Here is a 19,025-nt window from a genome sequence, read left to right as displayed (position 1 = left end):
AGATCTTGTAGGAAGGCTTCAATCTTTTTTATTCATTCGTTTTTTGTCTCTTCTGACAGTGTATTTTTAAGTAGCATGTCTTCAAGCTCACTAATTCTTCTGCTTGATCTTCTACTGTTAAGAGACTCTGACACATTGTTTAGTATGTCAATTGCATTATGCTTGGTTTTTTAAAATTTTTTCAGACTTTCTGTTAAATATATCTGGTAGGATTCTGAATTTCTTCTCTGTGTCATTTTGAATTTCACTGACTTTCCTAAAAATAGCTATTTTGAATCTCTGTCTGGAAGGTCAAATATCTCTGTCTCTCCAGGATTGATCCCTGATGCCTTTTTTAGTTTTTTTTAGTGAGGTCAGATTTTCTTGGATGGTCTTGATACTCGAGAATGTTTGTTGGTCTCCGGGCATTGAAAAGTTAGGTATTTATTGCAGTCTTCACAGTCTGGGCTTTTGTGTACCCATCCTTGTTGGAAAGGCTTTCCAGGTATTCAAAGGGAGTTGGGTGTTGTGACCTAAGTTTTTGATTATTGCAGCTGCATCTGCATTAGGGGGCACCCCAAGGTCAGTAACACTGTCGCTCTTGCGGACTTTTGAAGGTACCACCTTGGTGGTCTACGATAAGGTCCAGAAGAATTCTCTGGATTACAGGCAGAAAATCTTGTTCTCTTACCTTACTTTCTCCTGAACAAATGGAGTCTCTCTCTTTGTGCTGAGCTGCCTGGTGCTGGAGGAGGGGTGACTCAAGCACTCCTGTGGCCACCCAACCACTGTGACTGCACTGGTTCAGACCTGAAGCCAGCATAGCACTGGGTCTCACCCCCAGCCTGCGGTAACCACTGCCTGGGTACCACCTATGTTTGCCCAAGGCTCTAGCACTGTACAGTCAGCAGGTGGCAAAGTCAACTAGGTTGTGTCCTTCTCTTCAGAGCATTGAGTTTATCTTGGCTCCAGGCAGATTCAGGGATGCTGTCTGGAAGCCAAAGCCTGGAATTGAAAACCTTAGGAATCTCTCTGGTGCACTATTTTACTGTGATTGAGCTGGCACCCAAGCCAAAAGACAAGATTTTCCCACTCTTTCTTCTCCTTTCCACAAGTAGTAGAATTTCTCCCCCTGGCCATCTCTTCCCCAGGCCCACAGCAGGTACTGCCTGCCTACCACTGATGTTCACTCAAGGCCCAAGGGCTCTTCAGTCAGCTTCTGGTGAATGCTCGTGAGTATGAGACACTCCCTTCAAGGCAGTGGGCTCCCCTCTAGCCCAGGGCAGGTAGAGAAATGCTGTCTAACAGCCAATGCCTGAAATCAGAGAACCCAAGAACCCACTTGATGTTTTATCCTACTGTGGTTGAGCTGGTACGTAAGCTGCAAAACAAAGCCCCCTTTACTCTTCTCTCCCACCTTCTCAAGCAGAAAGATTTTTCTCTCCCATAGCCACCACAGCTGGGAATGTTCTCTGTCACAGCTGAAGCCAACACATCTCTGAGTTTCACCCAAGGGCCATGGCGAGTACTACCTGGCTACCGCTGCTGATTATTCAGGACCCAAGGGCTCTTTAGTCAGCAGGTGATTAACCTTGCCAGGACTGGGTCCTTCCCTTCAAGACAGCAGTTTTCCTTTTGGCCCAGGGAGTATCTAGAAATGTCATCTGGGAGCTAGGGCCTGGATTGGGGGCCTCAAGACTCTGCCTGGTGCTCTATCCTACTATGGTTGAGCTTGTAAGCAAGTTGCAAGACGAAGTCCTGTTTACTCTTCCCTCTCCTCACCTCAAGTAAAAGGAGGAAGTCTCCCCTGGAGCCGCAAGCTGTACAGCCTAGGGATGGGGGAGGACAGTGCAAGCATTTCCTTGGAAACCCTGGCTGGTGTCTCACTAAGTCACCTACTCCCCAAGTCCACTGGGCTTCAAGCCCAGAATAGCATCAGAATTTGGTTAGGAATTGCAGTCCCTGTGGCCTAGACTGCCTTTCAAGTTTATTTAGCACTCCAGAGCACTTTAGGTCTTGGTGGCAAAGCTTGCTGGAACTCACTCCTGACCACTGGGATGGGTGATTCCCCTCTGGCTAGGGCTGGTCTAAATGTTCTCTCCATGGGCACTGGCTGAGTTCTGCCCAGTGTTGCTTTCCACTGTGACAGGGCAGCACCAAGTTCCAATGCAAAGTCTCACAGTCACTGCGCTCTCCCTCCCTCAAGTGTACAGATACTGTCTCCACACCACAAAGCCACTGCTGGGGCATGGAAGAAGGGTGGTGTTGGCAATTCAAGAGTTTCTTTTCTACCCCTCTTCAACGCCTCTTTCAATTATATAAAGTTAAAACCAGGTCCTGTGATCATTCACTTGACTTTTGGTTTTTATGAAGGTGCTTTTTTTGTGTGGATAGTTATTCAATTTGATGTTCTGTGTAGAAGACGATTGGTGAAGGCTTCTATTCAGCCATCTTGCTCCATCTCTTTTTTCAGTATTTTTTTCTGAGCAGATAAGTAACATGTTTTTCATGTTAAGAAAAATGAAGTCAAGTCAGTTATTTCATTTTACTGTCATTAAGGAAAAAATAGTTTCTGATTATGCACATGGTTGTATATTTTCATTCAACACATATTTCTTGTCGTGTGCTAAGCATGATGTGAAGTGCTAGATATATCAGTTCAAATAAGACATGGTTCCTGCCTTTTATAAATTTATATTTCTAGCTACAGCTGGTCATAATTTTCTTAACGTATGATTTTGATAATAATTTCAGAAAATACAGTGAAAATCCCAGCTATATTAAGAAATCTGAAAAGAAACAATGGAAGTATATCAGGATACCATTATTAAGCACCCAGCATTATTGCAACTTAATAATTCAATCCTGAAAAGGTAAACATCACTACATCTCTGTTTATGTTAATGTATTTAGAGGGACAGAGTAAAAATAAGAGAACTCTAGGAGCTTTGGGAAACATGTTTCAGTAACATCTAGAATATTTCTTGTTAGTTTTATTCCAGGGATACAGAGTTTGTGTTCCACACAGGAATGCAAACAAAGCTGACAAGAGGTTGCTTTTGTAGAGTTATTATTTCATTGTTTTGCATAGAATTATAAGCTAGTGGGACTTTGAATTGTAGCCTCCCAGTGTAAGCCAAGTGGCCCTTCATGTCCTGCTATATCCCTTACTGGAAGACTTCCCTGTATAGATTGGATCTTTCTATTACTTATTTCTATTGTACCCTGAATTTCTTCTTCATAATACCTGTTTCATTTGTAATTACTGGTTCTATTCTATTTCATTTACTACTTTATAAACATTATGAATGGAGAAGCTGTACCAGTCTTGATTGACAAAAATCTCAATATCTAACAGGGTCTCTGATAGAAAGTAGGTGATCAACAGTGTTTGTTGAATAGCTGACTAAAGAGCTCTAGGGAGTCTCAACTTTTCTTAAACTCTTCTATCCTAGAATATGTTCTCCACATTTACAAGTGTATCTTATATCCTTCTATTTTAGCAGGCATTTTCCACGTTTTCAAATTCTTTTTATGTTTTAGTTTTAGAAATATCAGTTTTATAAGGACTCATAATTTAGCTACTTTCTCTTGTACTCTATTTTTTTAATATGAATGTCTCTCGCATGCAGTTTGGAAACTAGTAATGAAATTAGTAAGGAGAACAGATTGGAAGTTTTAAAACAATGTTGCTAAAATATATTTATATCTCAAATTGTTGATTTTCAACTTCTTCTTTTACCAGAAACACTATGATTGTACTTTTTTCTTCTAACAGTTTTGCCCTGCAAACATTACGGGAGATTATATGCATGGGTAATGGGGAGGAGGAATGGGTCATAAGATCATACTCTTGCACTAAAATAACTTTTTTCTATCAGAGTTTCTCAGTAACTAATATTGCTGAACTGCTGCGTTTGATTGGTTATCACCCAAACTGCAAATCTGATGAAACTCTTCTAGATTTTCATATTTATGAAAAGTCAGTGATAAAACAAGATGTCTGAACTGCATTCTCTGTGTGCTTTATCAGCTGGTAAAGCCTCAGATAAGATGCCTTCTACAGACAGTACGCTCTATGATCTGTTCCAGGAAAGGTGATTTCTTAATTCTCAAAGTGCCATCATCTATCTTCTTCCATCTGTCAGACAAGGACATGAACTAGATCAGAATTATTTTCTGATATGAGGAGGATTTCATTTCATCTTCATGAAGTTAACTCTCTAAATATATCTCTTGGAGAATAAATATTTGTTTAAATCATTATAAAATATATTTAAATGGCTATTTAATGTAGAAACTTTAAAGTCTATACTGTTTAAAAAATTAAAAAATAGAAGCCGAGGACAATTGAGGACCACAATTACAAATTTGTGGAAGCAGAAGTACTTTTTTTTGAAATATGTGTAATTATATGAATATAGAGCCTTGATGACTGATGTAAAATGGCCCATTCAGAGCTAAATATAAGAATGATGATGCATAATTATCTATATCACTAACACACACATGCCTGCATGCACACAAGCTCAATAGAAGTAAGATTCAACATAATATAGAACAGTGCTATCATTTAAATTATTTGAAAATTGCCTGAAGTCTGTTATTTTTACTACGAAAGTTTGTCTACTTCCTCTTTCTAATCTTTTTTTAAGACTATTTTTAGGGCAGTTTTAGGTTTACAGAAAAATTGTGCCCAAAGTACAAAGAATTCTTATATACACTGTCTTATTGAACACAGTTTTCCCTACAATTAACATTTTGCATCAGTGTGGCATCTATTACATATGATGAGCCAGTATTGATGCATTTTTTATTAATAAAATTCATAGTTAATGTTAGTGTTAACTTATTGTGTTTTAATTTTTTTATACCCTAGATAATAAAATGTTTCTTTTAATTATTTATTGTATTTATCCTCCATTTTGTTTAAATACACATGTTTAAGCAATTGTTGACTCTAATAATTTCATTGAAAAAGTCATTTCAGGCTAGCAATTTGTTCATCATCTTTAACATTATATACATACAATAATATGTTTCTGATATTTGTGAGCCTATGTATAAATTTTAGAAAATTTAATGTATTTTTTCTAATTGCAGGCTGTCTTATTGTTCTTAAATTTTAACGCATAGGGCAAATTGTATTAGACAGTAAGTTCCCTCCAGGTGTGGGAAATTTTGTACATGTTTTATTTGGAAACTATCTTTCCCTCTCTGCCCTAGACAAAAATTAGAAGGCAATTCTGTGTACATCCTTTAGATCTTAGAGTCAGGAGAACTTACTAGTGTTTACATTTTTATCTTCAAAAAACGTATTGCTACTATTTTAGGATGTTTACCTTCTAGATTGCTCTATCCACATTTAGAACATAATGTTTGAGAGTGTCATGCCTTCTAAAGTAACTACATTTTTTAGTACAATTCAGTATTTTACAGAAGCTACCTAAACTTACAGAAGCTTTTGACATATAGAAGTTCTTGACATATGTTTGAATTTTATATTTGTATCCAGAGGAAACAAATTATCCTTAGTGCACAAGTAACTGAGATAGGTGACTCGGTAATGTTTTCAAAGGACAGACTAACTAAAAAGCCATCGGGCAAGTAGCGGTTATCGCTGAAATGTAGGAGTGATTTTTGTTTCAAATATCAGGCTCAAAGTCACAGAGACTGTCGGAAATAATAGGTGGATTAAAAAAAAAGAAGTCCAGCTACTTCGACTGTTCAGAACAAAGACTCCTCTACCCAGGAGAAAAGAGATATAAAATCTTATTCATGTTTATTCCAACTGGGTTAGTTTCTCTGTTTCCTTAAGATCATTATAAGGACGCTGATTCTAGCTGAGTAGAGTAGGTAGTTACATATTATATTTTTTAAAGCAAGAGAGGCTTAAAACATATTTTCCTCCAGCTTATCAGGTCATCAGTGTTTTTCTATCTACTGATTAATGTTTATTAAAACTTCCCAAAGTATCTTGATATTATTTCCATATCTGAATGTTACTTTTCAATTTGTATGTTGGAAACTTGTTTTATAAGCTTTTTCTCAGATTTCTATGATTCAAAACCGCTTATGAAGTCTATCATTATTCATCGCATTCTCTCATACCATACTGCCTTTACTATTATTACTAAATTGATGAGCCAAAAAGAACATTTCTGCATATAAGTTGAGAATGAAATTGAGACTGATCTTTATTTAAAGAGCAGAAATTATGCATTTAAATGAGTGCTGTCCTTCAAATTTGCCCTCATTCGTAGCTACACTTAATGTTGTGATTTCTCAAAATATTTGGAATTCCACTTTTCTAATGGTCCTCAAATATAATTTTTAAGCTACTGAAGAAAATGTGCCATTTTTACTTTATGATTTCTTTTTTTAAAAAAATACTGTTCACTACTTCTAATGTATTTTAGCTGTTTCAAAAAATAAAATCAGGTCGTGAAAGGCAAAGTGTTGACACCTTGAGGCTGTGTCGTATAATATGCAAGGTTTCAAAACAATTCAAAACCATAAATTTGAAAACTTTAAAAAATCTAGTGGTGTTACTGCCATAGCATATGAATCATTAGGTACCTAATAAAGAACAGAATAGATACTTTATAAGATTTCTGTTAATTCAGGATGTGTTTTTCTCATCTTATAACCACAATTGCATATGATGAATTCTACACTCAATGAAATATTTCTAAACAAGTAATTTTTTGTTACCTGGTCAGGCCATATGTTACATAGCACCAAACAGCCAAAAAGGCCTTTTTTGGACTATAACATGTATCAGAATTTATCTTCATTAATTTAGGCTTTCTGAGATTAAGTTAATAAAGTTTGGATTTTATTTTCAACATTAATAAGTAAAGATCTCAGATATGTTTGATAATTTTACTGTCTAAAAATATAAATTCCACATTTTAAGACACATATAGCATGTTTGTATTGGTATTTGTGCATCAGTTTTGTTACATGAATATATAGATACCTATACATATGCTCACAAATGTATATATACATTTTATCTATATCTTAAAAGTATCTTTATTTTGTTCCTCACTTACATAACTGGAAGTAAATAAATAGTGCTTGAATATTACACATTTCTAATCAAAATATTTCAACTGCAAACAATATTTTCATTGAAACCCTTTGAGAAAATTAAAAGAAGGCCCGTTAGAATATGCTTGCACTTCACAATACAAACATTTTTCACAATACCATTACTAAGAAGAAATAAATGAAGGTTTTGTAACTTTCTTTTTTTATTTGGTAGTTAAATACAGACACAGTTTTGCATTGGCTAGTCAACCCATATCGATATTTCTATCTACTTAACTACCTATATCTCTCTGTCCATCCGTCATCTATCTGTCCCTTCATATCATTCATTAATAAGTCTAAGATTTAAGATGAAATTCAAAGGATGCTTTTTTGTGTGTTCTATATGGCTAGAGACAGTCCCTTCCATATCTGTTGTTTCCCCTTTCCTCAATTCTGGAAAACATTTCTCAAATACATGTCATGCTTTTAGTAGAGCCTGGAGGAGAGAATGCAGTAATTTGTCAATAGTCTCATTGTCATGTTCTGTTCTTGCACGCACATATTTCCATACACTGCGAGTGTAATTAGGATCTTTACCTACATTTTATAAACTATGCACGACCATGCACTTTCTCCATACAAATTAATCCTCCCATTAACCTACTGAAGAGGATCAAGTTCTTTAACGTGACTGCTTGTTTTTGTGAATCCTATGCTAATTAATAGTTATATGGCTGTCTCCTTGAATCATAGAGTAGAAAGCTATGCTACAGGGGCACATCATTCCCATTGACATTTTTCTTTTTTTGCTGAAAAAGATGTGACTGACGGCTCAGAATTAATCATAATCCATGATCTGTCAGTGCTAGATCTCCATTACATGATCTAGGACTATTGCAAGGAGCTTCTTAACTCCTTCACTACTTTTGAGGTCGGGAGTTTGAGACCAGCCTAGCTGGCCAATGTGGCGAAACTCCATCTCTATGAAAAATACAAAAATTAGCTGAATGCAATGGGAAGCACCTGTAATCCCACTACTCGGGAGGCTGAGGCCGGAGAATTGCTCGAACCCAGGAGGCAGAGGTTGCAGTGAGCCGAGATTGTGCCATTACACTCCAGCCTGGGAGACAAAGTGAGACTCCATAAAAAAGAAAAAAAAATCCAAAAGTTAAATAAACGAAACAAAACTGCATTGTGTGACACAAGATCAGTTGAAACAGATTATGCTACATTATAGGTGCAAATTAACAATCCTTCATGAGCATTTTTTAAACAACCTTATTGTACAGTAATAGTACTTCTCAGAGACTTTCTGCAGAGATCACTTCTTCAACCCCTCTATTTGTGTTTCATTCTCTAACTTGGAATAACATTATCTGTCCTTTAAAGGCTTGAATTACTAGTTTTCATTCTTACTAGGTAATTACAATCTTTTCCCTTTTCAGCAATACATGAGGACAGTTTAAAGCATGTTTGGATGTGTGTGTGTGAGTGTGTGTGTGTGTGTGTGTGTCTTTGCATGGGTGTGTGCCTGTTTAAGCTTTTTTACCAGCCTGGCCATAGTCTGAGGTTAATTATTGTATAAAATTGGGGCTATGTCCTAAAAGCTGCAACTTACTTTAAAAACGTGTCCTACTTTGGTTTTAAAAGTCTTACTTTGTATGGAGAATTATTAACAAGGGGAATGCTAGGATGATTCCCATTACTTCTTTTGTAAAATCTGCTACAGGGAACTGAGACAAATTCTTGAATAGTAGACACTGAATCAGATTCCATTTTTGTTATCAATATTGACAAGAGGTTTATCACACTTTTTGTGGTGATACTTTGTTATCCAAAGTAAAGCCTCCTTTTTCTAAAACCATATGTTGTATCTGTGGTGTCTATATATTTATCTAATAATAGTGATAATTTAATGTAATTTCTAATTAAATTGCTACAGCCATCATGTATGCTGATTTTGTAAATATGGTAAGGGTAACTTACTTTCTCATTTGGATTTGTTTTTTCTAGAAAACTAAATTGGAAAGGACTCTTGCTGGGTTTTTTCCTCCATATTTCTGTACATATCATTAATAGATGCAAAATTCTGCTTGCAGATTCAGGAACAGCTGCTCCTGTTTAATGTAGTCATTTTATATTTCATATGCTCAGATAAAGTACCACATTCCTACTGGGCATAGAGAAATAGGTTGAGGACATTTCTGATAGCAGGAACTGATAAATAAGAATATAAGAAGCAAATCACCAACAATGCAGACAATTTTTAATCCTCTCTGCTTGCTTTGAATCCCTGAGGAGACTTATAAGGGTGGGGCGATATCCCCAAACCATAAAGGGAAGTTGATTCGGAACCTTTTTCTTTTCTCTAATGTCCCACAGGGGAAAAAGATGTGGAGGAGAGTTTTTTGTTTTATGTTTGTTTCAAATGTTTAAATTCAAGCACCAAGACTACACCCAAAAGGAGTATAGAGTATACTTTTCTCTCAAGTTTCTTAAAGATACCAATTGTTTTTTCACATGATAGATGCTAGTTAACTGAAATCACAAGAAACAAATGTCAAATTACAGTAGACTAGTTATCACCTTGTGACATTAATATGAGTTCTCTACCACAGGGAGTCCTAAGAGGTATTTGATGCACTTTACAAATCCCAGAAAAAATACAGATCCTTAGTTGAGGAACTCATTTCACAATAAGACATTTACAAATCAAACAGGCCAAGTTTAAGTCCATGTGAGTTTTCCACACACATAAAACAAGTCTCCACAACTAAGCATGCAGTTGAGTAGTAAGTTAAAACAAAAGCTGACAGCTCTATCCTCAAACGAAGCAGCTGCTTAGCAGCAAACAGCAAACTGGTTAAAAGAGCAGTAAGTATAGTGCAGACAAACTCCCCCATTTCCTCTGAAAATACTGCTTGACTTTAAATGGCCAGTTATCATCTGCACCCAATTTCTACTTTATATAGCATGCATAAAACTAGGAATCAAAAAATTTATTGTGAAATTGCTGACACCTTCACATTCATCAAATAGGATCAGTGAAGTTGTTGCTTATTTTTCTGAAACACAAACTGAACCTTCCCATTTGTCTCCAAATCTTCTAAAATGTAAAAATTCAAAGAGGAAAGGAGGAAAGGCTGACAGCTAGTGGAATGTTATCATGTTTCACTTTGCAACTTCTAAAACAGGGCAGGGCTCTTAAAAGTTATTATGGAGGTAACTTTTCCCGTGAGAAATCACACTGAAGGATGGACAATAATATTTCGTTTCTACTCTGTCCCCTTTAGATTTCCTACATTAATTCCAGTTAACTCATCTTCATTCAGTAAATAAATATTTATTGTAAGCTCATAACATGTCATGTGTATATGTTCCTCATAAAAAATTGCTAGTTTTGATTTCATCAATCGTTATTTGAGGTTGTTAATATTTTTGTAACTCCCGAGATGAAAAAAAAAATTGCTCATTAAGACATGCAAAATTCACAATTATTCTGTTTTTGAGTCCAGAATTACTCTAGCAGTCTTTGATACTTTTCTATTCCTTTTATTTTTTATGTTCACAAATTGGCAGTAAATTTTAATTTATGGCTGGCAACAGATCTGCAGATTGTTTTGGCATAAACTCAGAATACAGTCCCTTTGCCTTTTTTTCTTACCTAGATTTCTACTGATTAATACAGTGAAAGTCTCCCATTCACACACTGACCTTGCCTAAGTCTGCGTAGTTTGCAAGAATTAGAAGAGAATGACATTATGAAAAGGTGACACAGCTGCTGGTCAAAACAATCCTCAGGACTGATGGCAAGGAGCTTAATGAAATTCTACTTTTTAGAATATGATCTTATTTAGGAAGTTGTGGAATATAGTATTTGTCTTGTTCACCATTGTGGTATTAGCAGCTCGAGTAGTGTCTAGAATATAATGGTACTCAATAATTATTTAAGTGAAGAGATGAATGAGCAATGCTAATACCTTTATATTGGAAATCAGAAATTGTGGTTTTTAGTTTGGTTCTCTCATTGAAACCTATATAGACAAGTCACTTTACCTTACTTCCTTGTCTAAAAAATTGTAACATACTAAAATAGAAAATTAAATTTCTTTTTTTTTTTTTTTTTGAGAAGGAGTCTTGCTCTCTCGCCCAGGCTAGGGTGCAGTGGCATGATCTCGGCTCACTGCAAGCTCCGTCTCCCGGGTTCACGCCATTCTCCTGCCTAAGCCTCCCAAGTATCTGGGACTACAGGTGCCTGCCACCACGCCTGGCTAATTTTTTTGTATTTTTAGTAGAGACAGGGTTTCACCGTGTTAGCCAGCATGGTCTCGATATCCTGGCCTCGTGATCCACCCGCCTCGGCCTCCCAAAGTGCTCGGAATACAGGCGTCAGCCACTGCACCTGGCCAGAAAATTGAATTTCTAAACAATTTCCCACTCAAAAAAGGATGTGATTTCTACATTAGTGGAGCCATTTTAACATAAGTACTTCCAATAAACAGCATAGAAAATTAACTCAGTTTTTGAGTTACAAATGATAAAATGACTCATAAAAAATTCTCAACTCATAAAATATTTTATTTATTACCACTAGAAAAGTGCTTTATAATTTTATCTGTCAAAACTATTTATTATTCTTGAGAATGAACACACATATGTACTAGTAATTTCCATAAATCATAAGTTCAGAAATCTTAAGGTTTGAGTCTCATCTTTCAAACATGAATGAAGTACGTGTGTATTAATATTTGTTACCCTTAAGTTGAGTCTGCAAATATTCAGAGCAATAGCAAATTAGGCCATAACCATAGATTGCTTTTTGGGTCCCATTTACTTTACTTTCTAAACCACAATGAGTTTTAGATTTTATTAAGAGGAAATGTGTGCATGCATTGATTTTAGATGGCAAGACCGTATTGAGGAACTTACCATAGACTATCTTTATGACAGCTATTTATAAATTACAATTAAAATGTGTTCTTATAAAAATAAGAAAGTTCAAAATATTTCTAGTGAATATTATAAGAAATATGTGTATTAAAATGCAGTTTCCAGTCTCTATATTTTTTAACCCTCTTTGGAATGATTTCCTTTGCTACTTTGAGAAGAGATATATATATGAAAATATTTCAAATAAAGAAAAATCAAATCTTTATTGGATTTATGCAGAGATAAAGCAAAAACATGTTTGAATATAAAATTTTACCATGGTTTTGTATTTTACTTCATCATAAGTACTTTCTTGATGGTATGTGTGTTTGTGTGTGTGTGTGTGTATTTATTTAGCAATAGATAGATACATAGATACATAGTTAGAAAGATAGATAAATAAATGACATATTATTGCTCAAGCATGGCAAGGGAATTAAATCAAAATTAGGTACAATATTTCCATGAGAAGATATTTAAAGAATTCTCTATACATAAAATCATATTTAAACAATTACAAATAACTTTTTGTTTCTATTTTCATAATATCAATGTATAACATTCCATTGGACAATAATTATTTTAAATGTCTGTCATTAATTAGATAATTGGCTTATTTAGTGGTAATAATTGGCTTAGTGCTAGATTCATGTTGTTATCATGTTACTTGAGAAGGCAAGGATCTTTAACTGTGATGATTAAAAAACTACGTAAAGAAAGCGAAGAATGGAAGTTAGAATAACAGACAAGAGATCAGAAGATTGTTTGGCATACCTTAGCTCAAGGGAAAACCCATATACCATATATCAAATGTTTCTGTTCTTCTGGATTAAGCTCTAATTTTCTATAAGTGATGAAGATAAACAATTAAAAATTGGGATATGTTTTATTATTACAAAGATAATGTGTTGAAATTTTAGTGTGGTCAAAATAATAACATTTTTGAATATCATAATCACATGACCAAACAATACTACTTTAAACACTTGGTATATGTGTGGTTGGAAATTAGCTTATGCAGATTCACACATACATACACATTAACAAAAACGCAATTCAATTTAGCAAAATATTTACTAACTTGATTTTTAACTTTAACAATAGATTATACATATTTTCTATGCTAATGCATATTAATTGACATAACTGTAAGTATTGTCAATACTTAACACAACTATATGGTGTAATCTTTACAGGATATTATATAACTTACTAATCATCTATTAGACATTTTACTGTTTTCTTACCTTTAGACTATTTTATGCAGAAAACAATGACATTTACCACCAAATCCTTGCACATAGGAATGTCTGTAAATTCATAAGACTGAAATAATAGGCTTGAATGTGAGTCATTCACTTGTGAATGCTATTCTATACCAGTAAGAAAAACATAAGAGAAACATTCAAGCAATGATTGGGATTTCTTAGGTGACTCATTCTTTCAGTGAGTCTTGAAGAACGATGCTCGGTGCAGGACATGTACATCTTCATTAGGCATCTTGAATGTTCCTTCTTTTGCTTTTCTTCTAAGCTGCAAGAAAAAAGTATTGTAGAGGTTCTTGGTGATATTTCTCAAACCCAACCAGTGTGTCACCTTCTGACTTTCAGGACCCTGTCTGTACACCCCCATGTGTGAACACATGGCACTATTAATTGTGTAGAGTAGAATTTCTGATACAAACTTTGCCTAATCAGAATTCATAGTGGCAGTCCTGACAGAAAATAAAGTGTGGAAGCCTTAGTAGTTACTTCTTTCATCCTATTCTTTCTCAAGCCAGCCAGAAATCTGTATATAACCTGTCAATGATAAATCAGGTAAACAAATGTGACCTGCAAACAATTAACCGGACAGAGGCAATAATAATAAAAATATTTCCCACAGGAGAAAATTGAATGGGTAAGAAATAGATTTAGGAAAACAAACTGTAACTGCCCAGCTCTGGAGAGGCTGAAGGAGCCTCACTGTAATATGTGTTGTCCCTCTTCAGCCAGTCAGGATTTGACTACATTTATAACCCAGACTGAGCTTATTTCCATAAAGATGAATCAAAATGCAAAATTTTTGGAGGCAGTAAGTAAACACTTTTTCCTCTGAATATACCATTATATATGTACTGGAAGGATAATGGGCAACTCTTCACTTTCTCCAGGAAGAAAACATGTATTCCTGGTTTTTAGTCTTTCCCACCCCACACTAAGAGCTGCGTCACCTCAGAGAAGGCCCTGAATTGACAAGATCAATAGGTCGCATGGTGAGGCATGCCAAATTCTGTGAATCACATATTTCACTTGTGAAAGAACAATACTTTTTTGGAGGGGGTGGGGGATAAGGGAATCACATCTTTAAAACCAGCCAAATATTGATAGACCATAAGCTTTAAAAATGTAGTTTTAAATTTCAATAATTATAGCTACTTTTTATTGACTATCTCCAATGTATCAAGTATTGCATAGCAGGAACACTATCTACTATGTGTCATGTATTGCATACCAGGAACACTATTTTTAGCCTTTCAGCACTTCCACGGGCAAGGTATTGTTTTCTATTTCTCAAAGCCAGGAACTCATTCAACAGCCATGAGGTCTGGTTCTGGCTTCTTTTTAAATTGGTGCTCTGCAGTTCAACCTGAGCAAGTACTACTGAGCCCTTAAGCACAACAAAAATCCTTGTTTCCTACACCTTATTGGTCTTTGTTTTTCTGCATGTCAATTTATTCAGTTCATCTCCTTACATCTGCCCTGATAGTTCAGACATTCTTTTACTTGCATCAATCATTATGATGATAAAGATGGGTTTGTTTCATCAATTTGCTTCATTCCATAATATCCATGTACTGATTCTTAATCCATACACATCACCACTCTCCCTCCCATCAGACTGATAAATTGTGCACAAATCTGCCAATTAAGACTTAAACATCTCTGAGTCAAATTAATTCAGAAAGATTTTCATAAGCCTCCATAGTTTAAACATTATATCACTCCAATTTACAGTGTCTCATTGCAAATAATTTATAGTAAATTTACATTTTTCTTATTCTCACTTATAAAGTGTTAAAGAAAAATAGTGTAGTGTGTGTGAAACAGACTCTAATAAGCTATATTTGAAATAGTTTTGGAAAACAATGTTTTAGTTTTGCTTTTCAGTGTAATCATTGTACCAGATATATAGTAGATGCTCAATAAAAAATTGTTCCAAGGACCACCTGCAAGAACTGCAGGATTAAGGTATAACTAGTGGTGCATATTTAAACATTCATTATGAGGAAGAAATATCGTCATTAAAACAGCATTAACTATGTTAAAAAATCTCACAGATGTATTTTTTTCTTTTTTACTTCTGTCTATGAAACATATACTTCTTAATGGCTTAAGGGACTTCCAGAAATGTTTTACGAAGATTCAAGAATCATTTGTTTCATTGCTTTTCTCTTAAGTCTTGACTTCTTTTTACTCACCAGAGTTAAGAGGTATTCCTCAAGAGATAATACCAAAGATACATTAAAATCTAGGAGTTTTCATTAGATCAATCACTGTAAAAGCTATGTTTGACAGTCATCCATAATAAGCAGTGTGGTTCCTAGTACAGTCTTTATCACAACAGGATATTGATAGGTTGAGGGCATATTGAAACATAAATGGCTAATATTTGTATTATTGGTTTTCCCTGAAGAGTTAAATATATATATATAAGAGAGTAAACACTACAATAAATAAGCATGGTAGCATGATCTTTCTTATCCAGGAAGAAATACATTTCAGATATTAATATTCAAGCTTAGCTTGCCTTTTCTATAGCACTCACCTAGGCACGTTTCAAAACCTTTGAGAAGGGAATGATGTTCTTGAGATACATGTGCATGAAGGTGAAATGTGTTACAATAGAGGCAATTAGTACCATTTATGATTATAGTTTTTGTGATGTTGGCGTCAGTTCATTAAAAATGTACTGAACTATCAACTCATTTCACACAGATCATTGAACAGCAGTAAAGTGATATCATCTCTACTCCATTATGACTCTGAATTGGATTTGAACCAGTGACTCACAGGATATAGGCTGTCTTCTGTTGTCAGTCTATAAGTATGCATTCATACAGTTTCAGTATACCTATCTACACTATTTTGTTTCTAACCGCAATCCTTTTTCTTTGAAATGGATACAATCTATAAATTGTCTCTTGAAAAGCACAAATTTTAGGTACTAGAAAATGATTATATTATACATTATATACTTGTATATTATATATTTTTTAATATATATATTCATCATTTTATTAATTCTGAATTTAAGTGGTCATATGTGGCATGGTATTGAAAGGTCTTTTGGCTGCCAGGCAGAAAGAAAACTAGGTTTATTCAAATAGCGCAAATGTACTACTCTCATACAATTCCCTAAGGCCTAAATCTCCACCCCACATAATTATAAATATTCTCAGAGATCCTAGCAGCTAAAAGAGCATTTTCCAAGAGAACTAAACCAATCTCTGCTGAGGAAACATTAAAATGTACTATTTTTTATAAAATAACTTTTTTGGTAAACATGACAATGTATTGAAGTTACCATGTATACACTTTAGGTCACATCTGAGAGTGACACTGTGCACATAGATACCGAAGTGATATTCCAAATACCTTTCAACTAGGATATTCTATTCTACTACCAGTGTAGCCAAAGATTAGAGTGATAGCTGAGTCAATGGTCAAGAATAATTTCTAATTTAATCTCTTTTAAAATATAGTCTTCTTTTTATGTATATCAATAGCAATTGCATAGAACTTCGTTATTTAAAATAATAATTTTAGCACAGCTAGTTCAGTCAGTCGATCCTGAGACTCTTCAAATAATAACTTTAATTAATTATTCCAGTATTGCTTTAGGGACACTTACATGGGTACGGTGTCCTTTAAAAATAGCAGGTGGGCTGGGCATGGTGGATCATGCCTGTAATCCCAGCACTTTGGGAGGCCAAGGCGGGCGGATTACCTGAGGTCAGGAGTTCAAGATCAGCCTGGCCAACATGGTGAAACCCCGTCTCTACTAAAAATACAAAAATTCAGCCAGGCATGGTGGCATGCGCCTGAAATCCCAGCTACTTGGAAGGCTGAGACAGGAGAATCGCTTGAACCCAGAAGGCCGAAGTTGCAGTGAGCCAAGATCGCGCCATTGCACTCCAACCTGGGCAACAAGAACGAAACTTTGTCTCAAACAAACAAACAAACAAACAAACAAACAAAAAGCAGGTGGTACTGTAGGAAATATATTGACTACAAATGTTACCCTAAAAACATCAAGTAAGCACAATGTCTGGTCATTCAAAAGAAATGAAATATTGCATTTTCTAAGTATTTATTTAGATTTATCAAAAGCATATTTGCATATTTCATCTTATTTAATTTTTTTCTGTAATTTTGTCGACAGTATAAGTTTTGTTTAGTTTTGTTTTGCCTTTCTTGTTACACTTTTCAAAGCCCCAACTTTAGTTTTAAGGTCGTGAATTATACAAGATTGAAATTCTTTTCGGTATTTTGCTGGTTGGCCATTACATAATTAATACTTATTCTTAGCTTTGTTCCTAGTTTGGTTTATTTTGCTTTTACATTGTGTTACTTGTTGAAAGTGTTTTGATTTTGTGTTCCACTAGGCCTGTTTTATTTGAGAGGAGTGTTAATCAGCATGTCCTATGGTCTTCTTTGTAGTCGCAGCGCCGTGTTACGTTTCACCTCCCTGATGGCTCCCAGGAAAGCTGCAGTGACAGTGGTCTAGGAGACCATGAGCCGGTGGGTAGTGGAACCCTGATCTCACACCCTCTTCCTCTGGTTCAGCCACAGGACGAATTCTATGACCAGGCCTCTCCGGACAAGAGGACCGAAGCAGATGGCAACTCTGATCCCAACTCTGGTGAGTCCCCTTCAAAATTTTGATTGCTTGGAGTTGTTCTGGTTTTGTAGTGCACTTGAGCTTTCAAAAGTAATTGTAGGGGGCAAGGATGAACATTTAGTTGTTTTTTTGCTGGCTTTATTGTTGTTGTTGTATTCTTTAAGATATACATTTAATATGTTTGATATGATTTTGGCTGTTAAATTGTATGATATGTCTTCATTTTATTAACCATTAAAAAGGAGAAAAACATGCTATAAATATAACTGAAAGAAGCCATTTGTTGCAAGATATTCTGATGTCAGATATCTTATGAAATTTGAACATATTTTAGAACTGCAAAAATACAGTTAAGTAGAATAGTCAATGAAAAAAAGAAATCTATTTGTGTATATAAATGTCCTATGAAATTTGATTTTCCAATGAACACTTTACAAAAACAAATAAAGAATATTAGAGTTAAAGGTATTTTAGAATTTGTCTATCAGATTTTCTGGTTTTTACCAGAAATTTTTTTAAAAAAAGGATTAAATCATGATTAAAACAAGTGTAAAGAGGGGAGATACCAATTTGGGGGTTGTTTTTCCTTTATTGTCTACTTGAATTCTTGGATAATTTGTTTTTTTACTACTATGTTGAGGGAGATATATTTGGCCAAAACTTTTATTCTCCACAGACCCATACCCCACTCCAGAAATCACTGCTCACTCCAAATAAGCATTGTTGGGGAGTGTTTTCCCTGGCCTTTGGACGAAATCTTGGACAAGTGCTAATGCTTTTGCTAATAAAAAACACTGACTAGCTTACTTTTATTAAATAAATAAAAGACCATTTCATCAATTATTATCCCCAGTCTAATGACTGTAATTTCTATTTTACTTAAATTCAAATTATTTTCTGGTGGGGAAACCTATGCATGTGTGGGAGCAGGAGATATGTAAGAAATTTCTGTACATTTATCTCAATTTTGCTGTGATCCTAAAACTGCTCTAAGAAGTAAATAATAAAAATAGTAATTATAAGAATGCATCTAAACTAATCAGGGCAAAAAAAAAATTTTTGCTTGTTTGTTTGTTTAACTCATCTTGAACATGCTCCAAACTGGTTGCACAAAGTGGGAAATTGAAGTACGATGACTTTTTTCTTAATTTTCTACCTATTTTGCTTCTTATTGTTTCAAACATGAAAATATCTCT

At 34.9% G+C, this 19,025-nt stretch overlaps 1 protein-coding gene and 1 non-coding gene across 6 annotated transcripts in view; both read left to right on the top strand.

The window, feature by feature from the left end:
• Nucleotides 1–19,025, top strand: part of PCDH9 (protocadherin 9) — a 922,754-nt gene that overhangs the window by 575,567 nt on the left and 328,162 nt on the right. For 3 of the 5 annotated variants that reach the window (XM_004054584.4, XM_004054585.4, XM_019039858.3), the window contains one exon: nucleotides 17,649–17,850. In XM_004054584.4, the coding sequence (XP_004054632.3) occupies nucleotides 17,649–17,850 (202 nt within the window). The remainder of the gene's footprint in view (nucleotides 1–17,648; nucleotides 17,851–19,025) is intronic. The other 2 variants (XM_019039860.3, XM_004054586.4) reach the window with 1 other exon arrangement.
• Nucleotides 18,284–18,345, top strand: LOC115930463 (U7 small nuclear RNA). Its single transcript, XR_004067100.1, has one exon. It is a non-coding gene; the product is annotated as a U7 small nuclear RNA (small nuclear RNA).

This window comes from Gorilla gorilla, chromosome 14 (genome assembly GCF_029281585.2).
Source record: "Gorilla gorilla gorilla isolate KB3781 chromosome 14, NHGRI_mGorGor1-v2.1_pri, whole genome shotgun sequence".
NCBI classification, from domain to species: Eukaryota; Metazoa; Chordata; class Mammalia; order Primates; family Hominidae; genus Gorilla; species Gorilla gorilla.
This window is presented reverse-complemented; position numbering and strand designations above follow the sequence as displayed.